The sequence below is a fragment of the Mytilus galloprovincialis genome, chromosome 6 (assembly GCF_965363235.1).
Source record: "Mytilus galloprovincialis chromosome 6, xbMytGall1.hap1.1, whole genome shotgun sequence".
Lineage (NCBI taxonomy): Eukaryota > Metazoa > Mollusca > Bivalvia > Mytilida > Mytilidae > Mytilus > Mytilus galloprovincialis.
Genome location: NC_134843.1, coordinates 17,058,634 through 17,082,231, shown reverse-complemented (window position 1 = coordinate 17,082,231; position 23,598 = coordinate 17,058,634). Strand labels below are relative to the sequence as shown.

Below are 23,598 nucleotides of genomic sequence, written 5' to 3'. Positions count from 1 at the left end.
AGGTATACAAATTAAATAAATATGATTGTATTTATCCCCACAAATTTTTTTTTGTGTATTCTATATATGTGTACCATTAGAAAATGCATGAAATTTTGCAAAATTCAAAAAGTTTTTATTTTAATCTTTGCTCTTTCATCTTGAATCAGTAGGCTTTTTCCCAAGGAAAATGCCTAAGGGGATTGTGTACTTTGTTAGTGCAGCTATTAAGAGTTCACTTTAATAATTAACTGATAATGAAAAGTCATTCATGTATAGCATTTCATAGTGCATGGAAAACCATGTACTATGAAAATTGGAGAGTAAAAACTGACTTTTCATTGGACGAGAAGGGGTGAGTATGTTCTCAGTAGTCGATAGTCGATGTAGGCCTTGTGTAGGTTAAGTGTACACAAAACTAGGCATTCAGAACTTTAATTTTCCCATGTATATTTAAAAAAAACAACATTTTTTATATAAAATTGATACTTTTAACACTTATTACTAAAGTTCTTCAAAGAAATATTTGTCTAAACTTGATATATATATTTGTTTGTTATAAAAACACTTTACGTAACCTTATTAACCCTTAATCAAGACTCATCCATCATCATTGCCGAACACATAATTCATTTGAAAAGGTCTTCGTGAATCGATTGGACGTACACACTGACAGAAATATTTGCCACTGGTCTTTATACTCAAACAACGATTCACTCATAAATGCATCACTGAAAAAAGGCTGAGGTTAATTGTTTGTTTGTGTAGTATCTCAGATCCGTTGTGAAAGACAATTAGAAATTTAAAAAAATCAACATTACCTGTCCCTTTTCCAAATACTCCTTGGAGAAAAAATATCATTTAAAACAAACAGAAAAAATAGAAATGTAGTGATCCTTACCATCGGTATTCGTTTTCTTCGTCTGTAAGTACGCTGATGGCGAGCCTACGTTTTAATGTGTAATCGAGACATCTTTAAACTACTACAAATCATCCAAAATGACTTTCTTAAAGGCTGAAAAAATGGGGGCGGGGGGGGGGGGGGAGGGGTCTGAGTCCGAATTTTTTCTCGCGCGAAAGTTTATAATTAGTTTTTTTTTTCGATGGTACCAATTCAATATTTAACACTATAACACTATAATTTATGGGGAAACTTTGGATTCAGAATATTTGTTCATTCTAATCATCTGAATGACCGATTTTTTAAAATAAAATTTTAGAAAAATCCATCCCCTTTATTTGAAGTTAAATGGTCGTTCCCTAACTGCTAGAAAAGTTGTTCGAAAATTTGAATTCGGTTCTACGTAATGAACATTTAAATGACATATAGTTTACAAGTGGTAACAAATTTTATGTACAGGTAGCTAAACAAGGTGTATAGATGTGAACAAATTTAATGTGAAACTAGTATACATTACATTAAACCAAATGTAAACATGTTAACTGTACACGGCGTTTGGTGTGAACACAGCCTATGATGTATGGAAGATTGTAAATGAGGATTTAGCTTAAAATAAGCCTGAATAATCATATAAGTTTTATAACTCAGACCAACGGATTCCAACAAAATGTGAACAAAAACATTATCAATTCATATCATGAAACAGTTTTATTACCAAATTAGAATTGGAGCATCATGACCAGCATGCTCGGATGATATTTTTTCTCAGAAAAAAATAAAACATATATACATTAAAGCTAAACACGACAAATCAATAAATACAATGGTTATAACATTATATACATTCTTTGTGGACAGAAACACATTTCCAATCAATTAAAAGGAAAAAAAATAAAAAAAGTAATTTGATGAAAAATTGGAATTAAACAAGTACAAACGTTTAAAAATGACTACACATTTAATTTTCAAGTTTTGAGTAGTTCTTGGATGTAATATATTCTGCTTAAATTGTATTCAATTTTTAACATTGTACATCTTTAACATTACTTGATAGCACATTTATAATATAACAAGTGAGACAAAGACGAAACAAAACAGGAAAAATGATAAAGACCATTCTCTGCCTTTACGCAATAGCCTGAGCTACTTTCTCTCGCTGTGTGATGGTGAACTTCTCATGGCATGTAATAACTCGGTTTCTCTGCTCAAGTTGTTTGAGCTCAAAATGTTCGGCTACTGTAGTTAACTGTGGGTTGTATAGACACCCTGCCATTAGTGATTCCGATCCTTCATCACCTACGTATATCACAAAAACATCAGCTGAAATATAAATTCAGTTGAATTATGAAAATATGATTAAAGAAGATTTTGGGTATATGTCGATGAGCAGTAGATTAATAACGATATGGGAGTGCACTGAATCAAGGTAGTTTTCTCTTACGATTTAAATTAACTATATCCATTAACCAAATGCGTGTCAATTACAATTCGATTAACCTACAGTTATTGTTTCCTGATGTTTTTTTTATGGTACAAAAATGACACAATGGGTGTTTCCTTATAAAAATAGTAGTTCTATATTTTCAAATGCGATTGTTATCACCAAAGAAGTTGTTCTTATAGCACAGACTTGCAAAAATGAATACATCTGGTAAACAGTAAAAGATCCCAACATAACATAGTTTAAATCAAGTCCAAGAATAAAACTAACCGCAACGATCTACAAAAGAGGAACGAAAGATACCAAAGGGACAGTCAAACTCATAAATCGAAAATGAACTGACAACGCCATTACCAAAAAATGAAAAAGAAAAACTGACAAATAATAGTACACATGACACAACACAAATAAAGTTTTGTTTTCAACCCACCCTCATTGTCAATTTCTAGATGTAAGTCAAGATATGAGGCAGACCTAACTGTATCTGTCGTATTCTTTATCTCTAGTTCGATGAGATAAAAACGTCCTCCAAACGTAACAAATATGTTGTCAATAAGGAAATCAATAATGTCGGTTGCAGAGATATTTTTAATTACATCAGAGTGATTCTTTACAAAGTAGGATTTATCCCTCCCCAAGACAAGATACTTTTATCTATGTTCGCCATTCTTTGTTGGGAAACAAAGAATTCACCATCACTTTCAATTTGTCTTTTAGTTTGGAATGGGGAATAATTGTATAAGGTGTAGAAAGGTCATTTGTTTTAATACTAGTGTAAGATGAGAGAGGTCTTAGATTGTATCTATAATACTAAAATAACGAGGTCCAATTTGTCAGCCGTCATCACGTAAAAACGATGAATCAAAGAATTCAACTTTATATATAACTAATATAGTACAATGGTGTTGATTAAAAATTACACCACTCCAGGCCCATTTGTTTTCTAAGTAATTAATATTGCCAATAATTAAGAAGTTCCGGATCGAGTCTGACACTAATACCAATAGTTTATTCACCTGTTACCTATTACCTTATCTGTACGTTCCGCATCTAACAGGCGCACCACCAAACGATGTATTTAGAATTTTGCTGTATACTGTTGTGTAAAAATACTCCATTCCAGGCCCTATAATTTTCCAAATTATTAATCTTACCAATAATTGATAGGTTCCAGGTCCACGAATTAAAACAGAAAGATTTTGAAAGCAGAGAAAACTGTGCAGCTTATAATCGGCCTCACTTTATTAGATGACAATACTAATATACTAAAATAAGGCATACGCTTAATTATATGCTTTAATTCAGTCACGGACCCGCGATATCACGGGTGTGTTCTAGTGTACTCTAAAAGATCTTTGGAATTTTTTAGTATCCACATCTGATTCACGCCATCTCTAGAATAGGCAGTTTCACAATAACTTTAAAGCCCGGCTTGATTGCTGATAAAATAGATGTTAATAATTTAGAAAAAGGTTTCGTGAAGTACTTGGAAGACCCAGCAACATTCCGTTATGTGTAAGGACACTCATGTAGTTTAGGTATCCAATACAGTGATGGAAGATCAAGTTCTTCATCTTTGGTTGAAATTCCAAAGGAACATAGAACAGAACAAATATGAGAGACACCAGACAACGACTACCACTAAAAAACAAGGCCCATGAATTGAGGAAGGCAGAACTAGACTGTGCGGGTGCTAAGTGCTCCACCAGGCATATGACTAGTGAACGTTGTGGTATGAAAGATCAACATAAGAACATCCTGTAAGACCAGGCTGAAAAGGAAACTGAACGTTTTTAGTTGCCGTTCTTTACACAGAAAGCCTTACGTCATGACTATTACTAGAAATGTATCGACTTAGAAAATACAAACTTTCAGTTGATACACGAATCGGGTTGAAGTCAGATGTTGGATGAAGATATTCCCGATGTTTCGAATTCTGATTCAAAATCCAATATTTAAAAATGAGTCTACTGGACAGTGGAGTGAACGTACTAGAACAGCATATAACCAATTTAGAAATAATGAGTTAAAAAACATCGACTGAAAGAGCAAATTATAAGAAACACTTGGTGTGTCGAGTAATCCTTAAAGTTCGAGAAGTCAAGTTTACATGAAATGTCTAGAAAAGCGGATGACTCTATGCCTTGGCTGTATTTGGCGAAACTTTTCGGAGTTTTGGTCTTCGGTGCTCTTCAACTTCGTACTTTATTTGGCCTTTTTTACTTTTTTTGGAATCCAGCGTCACTGGTGAGTCTTTGTAGACGGGGTGCGAGACTGGCGTAAATACAAAATTTGAATCCTGGTATCTATGATGAGTTTATTTACCGACACACTGTATATCTCAATAATAACATAACTGCCATATTTTACATCTAAAAACTTCACAAGTTTATGGTAGAATCCTTTATTTCTGGAGCTTAATGTAGCAGTTGTCATTAATTTTCTGAATGTTTTTCATTTGATGGCGACCGATATGTCCAATTTGTCGTAACTACATTCCGGTCCCATTTCACAACGATGCCAATTTAAGAGCGGAATATGCCTACCCTAAGGGCGCACAGGAGATCAAGCTATGTAAAGTGGGGTCCGTTTTGCACTGTCCTTAGATTTCAATGTTGTATTTTGTGTATTATGTTTCTCTGTTGAGCATCCTTGATTCTTCAAAGTTCAGTTTAGCCATAATTAAAAGGAGTACATAACAGCAATAGAAAGTCATAAACACTGTAGAATAAAACTGTTAAGATTTCAGGCGGAATTTATACTGTTGAGATAGTGTTTAGACATATTTAAGACTGTCAAGAATGGGTCAAGACATATTCAGACATTATTAAGAATGAAGACTGATCGAGACAAATTTAAGACATTCAAGAATTGATCGAGAATTAATCCATACTCTTATCAGATAATACAGCAAGTTTTTAGACAATGTTCATACTGTCAAGACACTTGTCAACAAAATCAAGAACCTTATTAGACAAATTCATACTATGTCAAGATTTTTTTTAAACTATTCAGACAAATTAAGAATGTCGAGTAAAAATTCATGCAAATTCAGACAAAAACTGGTCTTTTCAGACTTTTTGACTGTTGTAGTGCAATTTTCAGTAACCATGTAACCTCAAGTTTCCATAATATTTTACTGAAGCACCAAATTTAAAACATGAGGTTTCTTTAAACTACCCAAGATATATGTTTATGACCTAGAAATGTTTTACTGCAATGAGATGAAGGATTAGCTACCTTCAACTGTCAAATTCAAGGAAATATTGTTTTGGACCTTTTTTGTATGCAACAGAATGTGACGTACTATGATTTGGTGGTATAACACCTAAAAATGTATTTGCAAAACTACATATTTTAATTCTCTGAAACTGACATACGCATCAAAATGTCGGACAGCATATCTATTATACGATATATGATGGCACGCCCTAATGATCATTCTATCACGATAAAACCTACCTCCCATTTTACGGCAGGCCTGTACGGTTAATAATTTAATATCTTCTTCATCTTCACCTGGGGTCTCTAAAATAACATCTTTCTGGTTTTGGTCCACAAACACCAATATAACTTTACAGTGAGGTATTTTTAACACACTCTTATCGTTGGTGACCACGAAATCTGCTTCGTCCATTCTTTTAATCCTCAGTCGACCCTCAACACTTGGTCTGGTGATTCTTCTATGTTTGTTGTGTGTTTCTTGACTGAAACTTATTACACAGAACTTGTTTTCCAGTTCTTCTGGTTGTCTTCTCTTTATTTGTTCAACAATACTTAGGGACTCCTGAAAATGATATTTTTGACTATTATGGCTCTTAGCATAAAAAATCTAGCTTCTAAATTTATACCATAAGAAAGGGTCGTAATGGGGGTACCTTCGAATAAGGATAAATAAAGGCAACAGTAGTATACCGCTGTTCAAAACTCATAAATCCAGGGACAAAAAATAAAATCGGGGTAACAAACTAAAACCGAGGGAAACGCATTAAATATAAGAGGAGAACAACGACATAACACCGAAACGTAACACACACAGAAACGGACCAAGCATCAGACAAAACACCACGAGAATAACAAATATAACATGAAAACCAAATACATGAATTTGGGATAGACAAGTACCGTGCCACGTCTGATCTCAATATCTCAAAAATAAGAGAAAACACAAACGACTCAACGTTAAAATGCAACACACACAGAAACGAAAAATAAACATTATTGCAAAATGAAGTTAACGTTAATTTTGGTGCATGACGATAAAATGTAAACTTTCTTTTAGACTGTGTTCGACGAATGATGTTATTTTTATCCGAAAATAATGGTAACGATAATCATTTGACACTGAAATTAAAGGGTTAAAGTTATAATTCCCTTATAATCAGAATCAGGGCCAAAGAATAGATGTGACAAAGTACGGTTGCAGGATTTTCGCGCTATATTGATCAAGACCTATTGGTGGTCTTCGGCGGTTTTCTGCACTTTAGTCGGGTTGTTGTCACTTTGAAACATTACATTCTCAATTTTAACCTTGCATACTACGCATATCTGATCCATCCCCATCGACTCTCAATTATCCAAATATAAAATACATTTTGACATATATCAATTCTCTTGGTACAGCAAGGCCAGCTGCATTTGGCTTACATTCTTCTGTTATCATTTTTGCACAATTCAGCGGATGTTATTCTTCTCATGGGCGCATCCAGAACTTTTCATAGGGGACCTAAATTGACCATTATAGTCATGCTTCAGTGATTCTCTGTATGATCAACCAAAAATCCCCCCATAAATCTATTGATTCTTATTAGAAAAAAATAAAGTGTACTCACATACTGCAAAGATGGCTTATCCTTGTTTACTGTTAGATATCTTATTTTCTTTTCAATATCATCAATCTTGTGCTTTCTGTTATATAACAGACCCCCACATATGGACAAAACAGTGATAACAAAAGCAACAGTTGTTCTCTGTGCCAGTACCCATTTGTCTTCTATATCTAAAACAAAGTGTATCCATAAATCAAAATTCACATTTTTATGAACTATCATGAAAGACGTTATACTACTAATTTTAACATACTGCAAGAATGGTTTATCCTTGTTTTGTGTCTTCTCCATGTCGCCAATCTGAGTTCTGCTGTTATAAAACTGAATACCCTGTACGGTGAAAACAACCATAACAAACACAACAGTCATTTTTCGGTTCCAGTAACAATTTTTCTCCGATATTAAATAAAACAGATACGATGTAAATAATCTCGAATTAAATTTTTTTCATTGTTAAACAGACACAACATTATAACTTATTCATATATTTGTTTTGAAACTTCTCTTTCACCGGGTTGAAGGCAAATAAAGGTAACAGTATCTCGCTGTTCAAAATTCAATAATTGATTCAGAGAAAGCAAATCCGGGTAACAAACTTAATCCGAAGGAAACATATCAACTATTAATGTATGAGGAAAACAACGAAACAACAGAAACACTGAGGTGCAAAAAACAACGACAATGCGACATACATAGAAACGAACTATTAGATGAAAACTGCTATATTCTTGACTTGGTACAGGACAAGAAAATTGGTGGGTTAAACCTTGTATGTGACTAGCCGAACCTCGGGCTTTATGACAATGTTAAATATCCGCTAACTTGACAACATTACATGACAGGAACACACTACAAATAAATGCAAAAATAAATCAGGACAGAGAAATACAAAAGTAAATAATATAATAGTACATTTCGACATGTTAACCACAGAATTACAAACAATACCATAAATAATTACGGACAGTACACAAAAACAGCATAATATAATTACGAACTATGCAAAATCCTCCTCTCAAACGAATAGTAAATTAGGTGAATTCAAACATACATGCGACTTAGAATTACGGTACTTACCTGTACTTAAAATTTCTGTAGTTTTGTTTAACATGTGTAATCTGTCGGGTATTTTTGTGATCTCTTCACCATGGGTTTTTACTTCTTTTATTACAGAACCGACTGATTGATCTGTTTTATCTAATTTCCCTACTATTTTCTTTATTTCTTTCTGTTGTACAGTTTCCACTAATACCTTTAAGTTGGCTGACATCATACATTCTGTACTTAAGCGAGCATCAATGGTAGAAACATTCTGATAAATTGTTTTCACATCTTTTTTAATCATTTTAAAAAAACTGTTTACGTTTGCATCATTATCAAAAACATAATTTTGAGTAAAGTTTTTTAACTGAATCAATTCTTTATAGTTATCGTGCATCTTTTGACTAAACCTGTTGTTTTCTTGTTGTAAAAATGATGAATCTTTGTTATATTTTTCTATCTGCATATTCACATTTCTAAGTCTTTCATCATTGCCATTGAGATCATCTTTTAAAGTGAGACATTGTTCAATAGATCTGTTTACTGTATTCATTTCTTCTTTAATTGTCCCAATAATAATATCTTGATCTGTTATCACAGTTTCTAGCTTTTTAACCACGCTTTCTAACTCACACTTTTTCTTGCTCAACATTTCTTTCATTTTTGTTTCAAAATCAATTCTTATTGATCCAACCGACAGAATAAGTTCACTTATTTTTTTACTGGCATCTGTCATTCTTTCTTCATTTCTTTTAATTCTTTTTCTCGATACTGTGCAACTTTCTGTCTTCCTTACAAGATTAGCAATATTTACATTGGATTCTGTCTCTAACTGATTTACTTTTGCAAGCAAACTTTGAGTTCTGGACTGTAAAGTGGCAACTTTTGTATACAATGATAAATTGAAAATAAGGATCCCCAATATTCTGAAATGAATGAAACAAATGATTGTGTAAGTATGCTTGCAGGAAAAAAATTAAATCACAAAAATACTGAAATTCTTAGAAAATTCAAAACGGACAAAAAAAAAGCCCCTAATCAAATGGCAAACTCAAAAGCCCAACCACATCACACGAATGAATAACAACTATCATATTTCTCACTTGGCATAGGCATTTTCTTATGTAGAAAATGGTGGATTGAACCTTGTTCCCGATTTTGTTTTTTGTCCATGGATTTATGAGTTTTGAACAGCGGTATACTACTGTTGCCTTATTTATACCTAGCTAAAGCTCTCACTTGTATGACAGTCACCATACGCGCCATATGCACCATACGCGCGTTTTATTTAAACCACTACAAAGGAAAACCCTTGTTACACAAAATATCAGAACTTTGCTTCCGTTCTAAATCTCAACCTTGTGTTACATTTTGGTGGTGTGTTTCTATTGTGTCATAGTTCTCCTCTTATAATTGATGTGTTTCCCTCAGTTTTAGTTTGTAACCAAGATTTGTTTTTTTTCAATCGATTGATGAATTTCGAACAGCGGTATACTACTGTTTCCTTTATTTTCGAATGAAATCTGAAGAACATCTTTTTTCACAGATATCTTTCACTAATAATTGTGACCCTTATCTATAACTTCCTTATGCAAATTATATGTTTATTATTAACAATCTGTACGAAATAATAAAACAAAAATGTATATACCCCAACAACAACAGAATTATTAATGGAGACAGTTGTCCGTTAATATGTTTATTCTCTGGTGTCATTCTTGAATAGCGGCTTGACTCATCGGTTTGTCTTATGTTTTATCTTCTGCACACACTTCTGTGGTCGGGTTCTGCTATTTTCGAGTATTTCTAAAATTAAAGACATACTATCATTTGCAAAACAGTCGTATATATAGAATGTCAAATGTTCTTACCATATCGAACTCACAGAAGATAACTGAAGACCGTGAGATGACTGCCTAAACAAATAACAGATCTGCATTTTATAAGTATTCGTCCGTCAAGAGTCCAGCATGAAATACAAACAAATTTAACCAAAAATGTATATTCTAAAATATGTTAAAAAAACACAGTTCAAACATTTTATAGTTATCATCGTGTGCATAAAACATTGCTGATAGCAGTTAAAGAACTATATATTCTTATTAACAGAATAATTGTCTAAATACAGCATGTCATACAATTTATAAGAATGAAAAGTAATAAAGTTAATCCACCGACTGCAGCTGAAATCCTCGCCGGTTTTTCGATGGTAGCTCAATCTTTAGTGTTCTACGTGGCGTGTTGTAAACTAGCATTTTTTTCTTCTAATCGTTTTCAGTCTTTTTTACATGTTTTTTTTTGTTAGTTTGCGACTTATGATTTTGAATAATACTTTGGTATCTTTGGACTTTTTACTATAAAAATTAGTAATAATGCCTAAAATGAGAACCTTTTTAAAAACGTGAAAAATATATTTAAGCATGTTCATTATTAATACTTCAAATAATTGAATTATTGCACAACAGCACACTTTAAAGAATAAAATAGAACAATTTGATTATTAAAAAATATCTTTCATTTTTAGCTTAAAGGGGCGGGTATGACAATCAGGAATTTACACATTATCTTATATTACAAGACTGACCCGCAAATTTAGAACTAATTAACATTTAATATGTAAAATAAATACTGTAAATTTGTAAGGTTTTTAAAAAATATAAAACTAATACTCCAGGTATCTTAAAAGGTATTAAAACTTACGAATGTCGTTTAGTGTTATCTTACATGTTCATTATATCATGTGTAAATTTTTGTTATCAATGATATCGTGTAAATTGAAGATATCTAAGTGTCTCCAGTTTAAGGTTGTATGTTGACCTCTTGAGATCATTTATATATTGTTATTATTGTTTTTGATTGAGACTGGATCGACATATATGCGTTATGTAATGTATCCTTTAGTTTTAGGAATGACTGCAATACTAGTATTGATTATATCAATGAAGAAATAACATTATACATGTTGTGCACACTGTATAATCCGTGCAATATCTCATTTAAAAGTGTGCACTATATTCGTTATATTATTTAAAGCATACTTGTGGAGTTCATGTTGCTAAGTCTTCAGTTTTCTGTGTTTTGTCTGATGTTCTATCATTGGTCTGTTTGTCTTTTTCTTTTTGTATTTGATTTCATGTGCATATAATTTGTATCAAGAAAACCACAATGCAAGAGACATTTCAAACTATTATTAGCTATTATTACATTGGTTGCAATAAATTACCGTGATTTCCTAGTGAAATAAAAACCGATAGTTTCCCATGTGAATTAAACTCTGTCATTTTACTCCTCAGATGTCATATAACAATAGACGTTGCAAAGACGTTGTTGAATAACGTCGAATCAAAGCAGATTGTTAAGTTATAGATATTTCATATCTTTTGGATAGTTTTGTGGTGTATCGTAAACTATACCATAGCTTTTGTTGAAACCCCCGGCAATAACCTCACGAGACGAAGTCGAGTCAATTTTTTGTCAATTTTTTGTTCATTTAAAAATATAGGGACAACGGAGTTTGTGTACGTGGGTTCTATTCCCACCATAGGCATTCATTTATATCGACTGGTGAAAAGCGAGCAGTTTAGGTTAGTGGCCCCACATTGACTCTGTTGTTCATATGTCAATTAAAAAATTTAGGCGGCCTCGTTCAGGTCTTGGCTTTTGCCATCTTTGTTTTTCTTTCGAAAATCATACACAACAAAACCATGGTATAATTGTGAAAATTATACCATAGATAGCTATGGTATAATTTTCGATTATTGAGATTTATACTCTTGTTGCATTCTCATAGGTTACATTGTACAGCTATAGGTTAATGAATAAAAAAAGATATAGTTCCTTAAAATTTCTACTTTAATTTTTAAGAAAAATAAATCAAAGAATTCAAATATCGAAAAATATTTAACTCGTGACCGAACATCAATGATAATTAACAGATGCGATGCGCATTGGAATTCTTGTATATTTACTTCTTTTTAATGGGCATTAACTACTCAGTGAAACGATGAATCAATTGACATTACAGATTATTCAGAAAATAATGTTACCTTTTACTTCTCGTGGTCGTTCCTGTATTTTACGATTTTTCGGGACAAACTGAGTTCGTACTGAGGCATTTGTCAATTGTTCACGTCGTGTTGTCAATGACATCGTCGTGGGCAGAACTAACTTAGTTGTTTTTTAAAATTATTGGCTGAATAGTTTTATTAAAAATGTTATGGCTGAATAGTTATCTTTATACACCTTGACTCAACTGATCTATGCAATCCAATCACACCGAACAGCAAGCTATAAAGGGCCCCATATGTCTGAAATAATAAGTTTTAAGCATTCCTTATGGAGGTTAATCCAGAAGTGCGGTTCAGGGATTGAAACATGCAAATCATAAACAGGACATACTTGCCTGACACCTTAGATATTAAAGACCAAACTTAAGTTGTTTTTGAGGTATGAAAACATACATTTTGAAAGCAAACCTCTTGAATTATGAGTGGTGAAATAAAAAATTATATATATTATTTATAACACATAAGATTACTTGTAATAACATTTGGATTAAGGGTGAAATATTTGGATTTACCAAATTAAAATACAGAATAAAATATGAAATATCATTCTCATTTGAAGTAAAGGGAAGACATTCAAGTCTATTATAACATTAACAGTTATCTTTCATATCTGGGCGTCACTGGTGAGTCTTGTGTGGGCAAGGCGCGTTTTTGGCGTATTGAATTTTAAACCTGATACTTTTTGTTATCTATTAATCATGTTTTTCTGTGTCTAATATGTTCTCCTATTTATTTGTATTGTAGTCCTGTAATATTATGTTGTCATTTCAATGTTATATTTAACTTTGCCATTAAAGTGCGAGGTTTGGCATGCCTTAAAACCAGGTTCAACCCACCACTTTTATTCCCCTTTAAAAGTGTCCAGTACCAAGTCAGGAAGATGGTCATTGTTATATATTGTTCGTTTCTCTTTGTGTTGCATTTTAACGTTGAGTCGTTTGTGTTTTCTCTTATTTTTGAGATATTGAGATAAGACGTGGCACGGTACTTGTCTATCCCAAATTCATGTATTTGGTTTTCATGTTACATTTGTTATTCTCGTGGTGTTTTGTCTGATGATTGGTCTGTTTCTGTGTGTGTTGCGTTTCGATGTTGTGTCGTTGTTCTCCTCTTATATTTAATGCGTTTCGCTCGGTTTTGGTTTGTTACCCCGATTTTGTTTTTTGTCCATGGATTTATGAGTTTTGAACAGCGGTATACTACTGTTGCCTTTATTGAATAATAAAACAAGGAAGAAATGAAGGTTAATAAGGAGAAACGAGAAAAAAAATATAAATATGTAAATAATGACATCCATGATATAACCTCATTCGTTACCCCCGTCTCTCTTTGGAACAAACGAATCATGGATAAGCTCCCATGAACATGCAGTTGTCTAGTACATATCTATAAAATAGTTTTTTGCTTTTTAGTCACAAGCAAAAATAAAACGTTCCTAGAGGTCGTTACTATTTTGACTGATTAAGAGGCATAGGCACATTGACGACAAACAAATATTACAACGTAACACACTACACCAAATTATTTCCTCTTACCTTTAACCGGTGTAGTTCAAATGTGTACCACTCACACCACATCTTCCTATATCTACTAACGACTACAGTATTTATTTGTTAATTTTGAACCATAAAATACATGTCTCACCTGGTTTGGGTGCATTTACATACTCTAGAGCTGGAATAACTTTTTTTTAATCGTTAATGACCATACATAAACAGTTATCATGTTAATCCATACACACACATACACTTCTTGAAGGGTGCAGGGATTTCCTCAGATTTTTATTGTTACCTTGATATTTTCTTTCCTTGATCGATTTACGATATTTAAACATCAGGTTGATATAATTACCTAATAATTTCAGCTATAAAGAAAATGGAACTATATGGTGTACCTGCGTGTTCTTTCATTCATTTGTATTGTATTCATGTCATACAATGTTGTAATTATAGCGGTATTTATTATATTGTCATTAATATCATTAACGGTACCTATTTTTCTGCACCAGATGCGCATTTCGACAATACATGTCTCTTCAGTGATGCTCGTTGCCAAAATATGTAAAATCCAAAGCTTATATAAAAGATAAAGAGCTATAATCCAAAAGTTCAAAAAAGTATAAGTTAAGTGCGAGGTTTGTCTAGCCTTAAAACCAGGTTCAATCCACCATTTATTCTTAAAATTTCTGGCATTAAGTCAGGAATATGGCTGTTGTTATCAATAGGTTAGTTTCTATGTATGTTTAATTGGCGTTTGTTTTTGTTTCATCTATACGCATATTTTCTTATATCTGACGTGTTTCCCTCTGTTTTAGTTTGTAACCCGGATTTGTTTTCTCTCAATGGATTCATGACTTTTGAACAGCGATATATGGAACGCCGGAACTGTCTTATAGTGTAAATATTTAATGTGTTCTGTCGCTTTGTCTTAACGTCCTGTCGTTTCTTCTTTATGTTATGTGCAAATGTCTGTATTTCATGACACGGCATCACTGTGTTATGTCAAATTAGTTATTTGTTTGGTCAAACAGTAGTATGATTTGTCATTGCTAAAGTTTGTTGTGTACAATAGGCATTACATCATGCTTTTACTACTATATATTCTGTGAATACTTCGAAACTTTATGATGAACCACCTTTACATTCTCTCATATTTTATCTATGTTCTGTCTATTCTTCTTATACGTAAGTCAGTTAAAAATTGCGTCCTGTCTCAAATATGATTGTTTTGCCGAATGTTCTAAAGGTTTTGTTTTGATATACCTTTGTTCTATGTAAACCTCATGATATTATAGTCTTTTGGCGTTATGTTGTGTTTATACATATGTATCTCCAGTGAAAAACACACACATTTTGGTATAGTTCCTATGCGTTTTGCCGAACAATTGATACTTTCTGTGAGCATTCATTACGTCATGTGCAAATGCCTTTTACATTATGTGCAAACAACTTATACTTGTTTTCTCTCAATGGATTCATGACTTTTGAACAGCGATATATGGAACACCGGAACTGTCTTATAGTGTAAATATTTAATGTGTTCTGTCGCTTTGTCTTAACGTCCTGTCGTTTCTTCTTTATGTTATGTGCAAATGTCTGTATTTCATGACACGGCTTTGTGTGTGTTAGTAACATTGTAGTGTTGTGTCGTTGTTCTCCTTTTATATTTATGCGTTTCCCTCAGTTTTAGTTTGTTACCCCGATTTTGTTTTTTGTCCATGGATTTATGAGTTTGAACAGCGGTATACTACCGTTGCCTTTATTTATACGATTTGTGCAAACCTCGTTTACCTTATGTGCAAACATCGTTACCCCTATTTGCAAACATCGTTTACTTTATGTGCAAACATAGTTTACCTTATGTGCAAACACCTATCGTGTTATGTGCAAATACCTATTAAGTTATGTATAACAACTACATCATTATGTGCAAACACTATTACTTTATGTGCAAACACTATTACTTTATGTGCAAACACTATTACTTTATGTGCAAACGCTATTACTTTATGTGCAAATACCGCTTACATTAAGTGCAAACATTATTACTTTATGTGCAAATACCGCTTACATTATGTGCAAACACCGATAACGCTTTGTGCAAATGCCTATTACAAACATCTATTACGTTAGGTGCAAACACCGATTACGTTATGTCCAAACACTAATTACGATATGTGCAAACACCTATTACGTTCTGGTAAACGCTTTTTTGACACAGATTAAAACAAAACGCATCAGTGATATACACTTTGAAAATTAAGAAAATTATAAGGTTTAGCTTTCTAAAAAACTCTGAACTACTTCGCTGTATTCTTTTTCAAGGTAATATCCATTAGATGCTGAGTGTGAACTAAAGGTAATATATGTGCATCGGGTTGTTGATTTAGTATTGGAAATGTAGTATTTTTATATATTGATTGAAATAAAAATGTTATATAAATATTAAGGTTTTTGTTCTACTTAAAGAGTTTGTGTTATACATCCATTCTTTTTATATTTTGTTCACTTTACTTGTTGAAAATTAAAATATTTACAAATATATAGACACGATTCTCGAGGTGTGTCTCTCTGGAGGTGTGCCTAGGTTGACAAAAGTAATAAAATACATTTAATGCATTTTTGAAAACATTGTACAGGAACATTTTTTAGCAAACAAATCGTGCATATTGCAGATTAGCAATGCAAATAAAGACGTATTAATGTTTGATATTTCAATTTTCAATTTCAGTGTGTAATATATGCATAATAAAACGACCATGAATTAATAACATTTGATCTGAAATGTAATACACATAGTTAATTTTCCGGCCATTGATGGCTTAATATCCTCAGAACAGTCTGCAATTATTTATCTCATTTAAGCCAATAGTTGTTGCTGAATATCAGCCACATCATGAAGCAAAGAAACAGAATTTATATGTGACAAGTAATTATTTCAAGATGGCGTGTATATCGACTGAAACTAAAAGCTCTGCCCTGTTATTCGAAGCAAAAAGAAAGCTACATGTAAAAAACAAAATGCAACCTCATTTCTTTACTGAAAATGTGAACGGAAAATAAGTTGATATAAAACAGAAGACGTGGTATTATTGCCAATGAGACAACTCTCCACAAGAGACCAAAATGACACAGAAATTAACAACTTTAGGTCACCGTACGGCTTTCAACAATGAGCAAAGCCCATACTGCATAGTCAACAATAAAAAAAGGCCCCGAAAACAATTCAAACGAGAGCACTAACGGCCTTATTTATGTAATGTTCTCTTTCATCTGCACCAAGCGGGTCATTTCATAGGTCGCCATATCTTGCATACATAATCATAACATATGATTTTGGAAGGCGCCGAATTACATTTATGAATTATACTTTTGACAAGGTCAACACATTATATATGCGTCTATTCAGATTATATTGACCGAGGACGAAGATAGTTTCCCGCCACCTCTTTTCTTGTATTTGTTTTTTGAATTAGCCGGGAATTTTGGCAAAACTGAGTACAGAGACCCCTCTTAATCAAACTGCTTATAGAACCAACAAACGCAGCACCATCAAATTCTGGTTCCGCCACTGGTCATTGAATGAGAAAACAAAAAGAGAAAAAAAATTAGGTCCGTGTGTTTGTTTATTTAATGATATCTTTATGAACAACTGCTCTATTCAGTTTACATTGGATGACCGTGAGGGCATTCATGTGTATTGCTGTCGCCTAAATTTCCATTACGTAACCTTCGTTTTGAGATAGTAACCGATCTATAAACATGATAATAATAAATACGCGGACATTATCGAGTGCAAAATTACATTCCTTATCATTTGTTCTTAATTCATTTCAAAAGGATACTCCAAGAAATTTATTTTTTTGAACATAAATTAATTATATGAAAATGTCGTTAAACTCGTTAGAAACATAAATAAAGTAAAAATCTTTAATATTTATACACACTTACAGTAAAAGTGTGTTACCGCATGCGGAAGAATATCTCAAGAACGTTTGCAATTTCCCATACAGAGTTATCTGTCTTTGCTCCCTCTCTCTGAGTGGGACATTCAATGTTTTGCTGGAAAATATGAATGCCCACTCAAATTCAATCTATCAGAAAAATCGAATTATTACAGAAGAGTGTCCATCATGCACTTGCACAGCACTATAATTAATATAGTGCAATAGAATTATATACAAATGGATAAAAATTATATATACATTACAAATATTAAAATAATGTATAACAAAAAAAAATAGAGTTAACTGATTTGTATCACTTCTACGATGAGGTTGCATTTATCATCCACGCACAGAAATATATATATCTGTTCTTTGACGTTCAGGTAAAGAGGTGTGATTTGGTTTTCTGAGATAAGTGCTTGTGACCGTCCACAAGAACTTGCGGCCATCCGATGTTCATTACTTCACTACTTTTATTAATATCTTTAACATAAAGATGTTCTCAAAAATTAATAAAACATAACAAGGGTTTTATATTTTTTTTAAAATGTCTTATTATCCTTATTTTATCTTGATTCATTTTGAGAACTCAAATCGTATCAATGACATACTGCACATTTAAAGATTTTTGAAGACTGGGAGTTGGCTGGCAATTGTTTCATGGTGCTTTGAACGGATGAACAAGAGGGTTCCGAAATTCTAACTATACACAACATGACAAGTGAACTTTCTTAATTTATAATCAGTAGCAGGAAAATTAAAGAAGAATTTAAGCCTTCCCTTTCGTGTTAAAGTCTGTCACAGTTTTCTTTTCGTTATATAGGTGATTTTTTTAAAAAGAATTTTGACTAAATGTGTTACGTCGATTTCAAGGCGAACAAGATTGTTTCCGCACTTTGAGGATAACTTGGATTGAATCATATGAACTTCATGCCTCGCTAGCTATTAATAAAAACCCGTCTCGCCTTAAAAGTAGCAGAAAAAAGGGGGAACCGATATATCTGAAAATGGCAATATTTAACGGAAATTATTACATTGGTTGCAATGAATTACATTGATTTCCAAGTTAGATAAAAACCGATAATTTCACATGTGAAATAAACGTGGTTATTTCACTCTCTGACGTCATACAACAATAGGTGTTGTCAAGACGTCGATAACGTCGGATCAAAACAAATTGTCAATGCGTAGGAAAAAGATATAGTTCCTTACATTTTCTACATTAATTTCATAAAAAAAGCCATTTGCCAATGTAATAAAAAGAATAACTAATCGCCGTATTTGAATATCAAAAATAAGACAACTTGTGACCGAACGCCGCTATGGATCAAACTCGTGCTGCGCACTCGTTTAATCCATGCGTCGTTCGGTCACGCGTTGTCTTATTTTTGATATTCAAATACGGCGATTGGTTATACTATAATTATTACATTGGTTGCAATAAATTACATTGATTTCCCAGTCAAATAAAAACCGATAATTTCACATGTGAAATAAACGTGGTTATTTCACTCTCTGACGTCATACAACAATAGGCATTGTCAAGACGTCGATAACGTCGGATCAAAACATGCGTAGGAAAAACATAAAGTTCCTTACATTTTCTACATTAATTTCATAAAAAGAGCCATTTGCCAATGTAATAAAAAGAATAACTAATCAAAGAATTCAAATATCGAAAAATATTCAACTCGTGGCCGAACAACACTGATAATTAACTCAAAAATAAAAACTCTAATTCTAAATTTTTATAGCAGTATTTGCACATGTATATAAACAGTATCAACTGAAATCGAAATAACTGTAATTCCGAAATTTTGCGCAATTTAAAATGAATTGATTGATGCAAGCAGAAATTTCTGTATCTTCAGTATAATATTAATATATACTTTGCTAATTATTTTATTTTTGAAGTGGCGGTAAAGCCGTAATTTTCAATCAGCGGATCTATATTTTTCCCTGCCGCTTTTTCATGCCGCAGTGGAAGCTTGTAATTCACAATGTTCCATTCAATTCAAATTGACTGAAAAGCAACGTGTATTGATTTCTTTTAAATTTTCGTTCATTTTGAAAGACAGTTTTACTTCGGAGCTCCCGTTTGTTCATGCGGAAGGCCCCATCACCATTAGTCATTACGAGTCTCGTTCAAGTTTAATGTCACTTTCTCTTGCTTACCCGTCTGAGGTAATTTCCGACATTATATTTTACAAATTTCATGTCACACAGAAAGCAATTAAACTCTTTTGCTATTCAATATTTTTTTTACTATAAATTATTTGTTTTAAAATAGCACTAGTACTTTCATTTTCAAATTCTATTTATAGACCATATCTCGGACGTGAAAGAAAACACTGTAAAGAAAGATTTATGTTTATATTTATATGAGAAAATGGTTATATAACAGTTAAAACAGGAATTTCAAATTAAAAAATATTAGTATTAACCTTTTTTTGTGTCGAGGATTGAATACGTCCTAGTCGTTTTCATTCGCGTTACAGTTGTTTTGGGAAAATTTATTTCTTTGAATGCAAATGAATGAATGTAAGTCCGTGACAAAGTTTGCCATGGAATGTCAATAAATAAAATGACAATATATAGTGTACGCTTTAATTTGTTATTGTGGGTAATCTCAGTGTGTAATGCATGTACGTCTTTATGATATTCTTATCAATATATACTACATTTTGTGTTCACGTCACATATCAACATTCCCGATTTTTAAGTCTCTGATCTTTGCCGATTACCGGCGTATAGTAAGTTTATGTATGGACAGTTACCCCAAGGTATAAACAAAACAGTTCCGAGATCCATTCTTTGTACTTTAAACAGTTTTGTAGAAACATATATTTTATATGCAAGCTTTAAGTTGGTCAGCTAGTATTAGTAAAGGACAGTAAACCCAACACAGTCGCTCTTCGGCCATCACGACATGCCAAGTTTCTTTCATTTTCATGGGAGGAAAGCAATTTTTAAATGTTACAAAATATTTAATTTTACATTCTTTAATTTTAGCTATATTTTGATGAGATGCATTCAATACTCTTCCACCAAATTGACCATTATTTCGACGAAGCGGAATATATTCCGACATCTTGAAAATATTTTTTCTGGTGTACGGGAGATAACTCCCATAGCAACAAACCCCGATTTTCCCGTTTTCCGCTAGAGGCGTTCATTTACGTACCTCTCACCTTAACAAAGGTTTGCGGTATAACGCAAAAGGTTTGCGTTTAACGCAAAGGTTTGCGTTACAACGCAAAAGGTTTGCGTTTAACGCAAAGGTTTGCGTTATATCGCAAAGGTTTGCGTTTAACGCAAAGGTTTCCGTTATAACGCAAAGGTTTGCGTTATAACGCAAAGGTTTGCGTTACAACGCTAACACAGGAAGAAAAATTAAAAAAAAATGTGTGGCTCTAATACGCTCCCATAGATTAGATGACTATGCGGTATGGTTTTTTTTTTTTTAAGGCCATAAGAAGATCTATTGTTATTTATTTCTTTGTCATTTGGTCTCTCGTGGAGAATTGTCTCATTGGCATTCATACCACATCTTTTTTTATAGTTTTTTTTCTGAAATTCAAAGGGAAAATTATGTTATGATGACCATGTTAGCAACGAAATTATTTATTTATTCCTATAGACAACAAAATAAACAATATGCATATCAAAAAATAATAGAAGAAAACAATTACAATTTACTAGAATATGTATTTTTTTTTGTATCGTTCTTGATGACACGGTTCGAAAAGTTACCGGACCAAATACGGACAAATGAAAGTCATTATCTGGAGTTTCAAGTTGCGGGATGTAATTTCGAGTATTGCCAGGGAAGGTGAAACAAGGCTGATAACCCTTTCATTCAGAAAAAAATATGTGTATGCGTCATTTTTGTGGATAACAGGATAATGCAGTTTTTAATATGAAAAGAATATTTTTTTTTTGGAGAAATTGCAGCTTTTTGTTACACCCTTCTACCTGTCTGATTCAAAATCGGATCAAATTTTTCCAACATCCCTGTAAGTTTAAAAAAAAAAATTGTCAGATAAGAGGGGCGGGTCACCTGACCACCCCTTTTCATGACACCTACCTGTCTCAACACGCCTTGTCAGGGACGGAGGAAATAATAAGTCTTAGGAAGGTTATTCAGAATAATATTCACAACTGTTAAAGGAAATGAACGAAAATAAAATCTTAAACATTTTGTAGGATTCCTTAGCTGCTACATGAATCGTGGGAGACGTCATTAATTTGTAGCATTAATCTAGTACACGTTTCTCGCTAGATGAAAACCCTACTGGGAGGGTAATAACAAATTATCCTGGTCTCTTGTGAAGAGTTGTCACATTGGCATTCGTACCACATCTTTCTTTTTATATCGTATTGTTCTTTTCCGTTGCACCTCTTGAAAACTAAATTCGTGTCTGTATATTTGTTACAATTTTCAACAAGTAAAAGTGAAAAAATTTTCAAAGCATGGATGCATAACGCACACTCTTAAAGTAGAGCAAAATAATTTCCCATAAAACTAGATACATTGTATGTATATAGCATTTTAACACCAATCAATATAATTAATATAAAAATCCACAGTTTGTTATATAGGTCAAACTTTTAATTTTCTTCATTTTCAAAATGCATATCATTGATGCGTTTTGTTTTAATCTGTGTCAAGAAAGCGTTTACCAGAACGTAATACGTGTTTGCACATAACGTAATAGGTGTTTGGACATAACGTAATAGGTGTTTGCACATAACGTAATAGATGTTTGCTCATAAAGTAATAGGCATTTGCACATAACTTACATGGTGTTTGCACATAACGTAAAAGGTGTTTGCACATAAGGTAAACGATGTTTGCACACAGGATGAACGATGTTTGCACATAAGGAAAACGATGTTTGCACATAAGGAAAACGATGTTTGCACATAAGGTAAACGAGGTTTGCACAAAACATATTAGTTGTTTGCACATAGCGTAAAAGGCATTTGCACATGACGTAATGAATGCTCACAAAGAGTATCAATTATTCGGCAAAACGCATATGAAATATACCATGATGTATTGTGTTTTTCACTGGAGATACATATGTATAAACACAACATAACGCCAAAAGACTATAATATCATGAGAGTTACTTAGAACAAAGGTGTATCAAAACAAAACCTTTAGAACATTTGACATAACAATAACACTTGAGACAGGACGCAATTATTAACTGACTTACGTAAAAGAAGAATAGACATAGCATAGATAAAATATGAGAGAATGTAAAGGTGGTTGATCATAAAGTTTCGAAGTATTCACACGCCTACGGATGCGGGAATTTCTCGCTATATTGAAGACCTGTTGGTGACCCTCTGCTGTGGTTTTTTATTTGGTCGGGTTGTTGTCTCTTTGACACATTCCCCATTTCCATTCTCAATTTTATTTACAGAATATATTGTAGTTACAGCACAATGTAATGCATATTTTACACAACAAAGTTTACCAATGACATATCATACAATTGTTTGACCAAACAAATAACAAATTATACATCACAAAGAGATGCCGTGTCAGGAAATAAAGGCATCTGCACATAACATAAAGAAAAAATGACAGGACGTAAAGGCAAATCGACAAAACACATTAAATATTTACACTATAAGACAGTTCCGGCGTTCCATAGCGATATACTACTGTTGTTTTTATTTATATGTACTTTATCGATGACACTGCTGATGGACATTTCGTCCTCTAGGCTATCACAGTTATCATGAACTTTAGTGTTCCTTGCTAAATCATCGAGACGCACTTTTTATATAATTTTGTTGTGTATATAAAATATTGAATTCTTGGAAACACTAATATTTTCTACACTTTTTCCCAGATTGTTTGACACTTAGCTTGTAAA

General features: G+C 32.7%; 1 protein-coding gene across 2 annotated transcripts; it reads right to left on the bottom strand.

The window, feature by feature from the left end:
• Nucleotides 1–1,562: 1,562 nt before the first annotated feature.
• Nucleotides 1,563–14,030, bottom strand: LOC143079075 (uncharacterized). 2 transcript variants are annotated; one of them, XM_076254237.1, is made up of 6 exons: nucleotides 13,903–14,030; nucleotides 9,843–9,997; nucleotides 8,228–9,117; nucleotides 7,154–7,320; nucleotides 5,784–6,108; nucleotides 1,563–2,200 (listed from the first exon to the last, which is right to left on the bottom strand). In XM_076254237.1, the coding sequence occupies exons 2-6, from the start codon at nucleotides 9,905–9,907 to the stop codon at nucleotides 2,007–2,009; spliced, it is 1,641 nt and encodes a 546-aa protein (XP_076110352.1). In that variant the 5' UTR covers nucleotides 9,908–9,997; nucleotides 13,903–14,030; the 3' UTR covers nucleotides 1,563–2,006. The 2 variants fall into 2 exon arrangements, with proteins under 2 accessions (XP_076110352.1, XP_076110353.1); XM_076254238.1 differs by lacking the exon at nucleotides 13,903–14,030 and adding an exon at nucleotides 10,892–10,968.
• Nucleotides 14,031–23,598: the final 9,568 nt, after the last annotated feature.

Coding starts and splice junctions, on each gene's coding strand:
- LOC143079075 (XM_076254237.1), bottom strand. CDS start 9,907: ATGACACCAGAGAATAAACATATTAACGGACAACTGTCTCCATTAATA. Junction 9,118..9,842: donor ATAATTCTGTTGTTGTTGGG/GTATATACATTT, acceptor CATTCATTTCAG/AATATTGGGGATCCTTATTT. Junction 7,321..8,227: donor TACAGAAATTTTAAGTACAG/GTAAGTACCGTA, acceptor ACTTTGTTTTAG/ATATAGAAGACAAATGGGTA.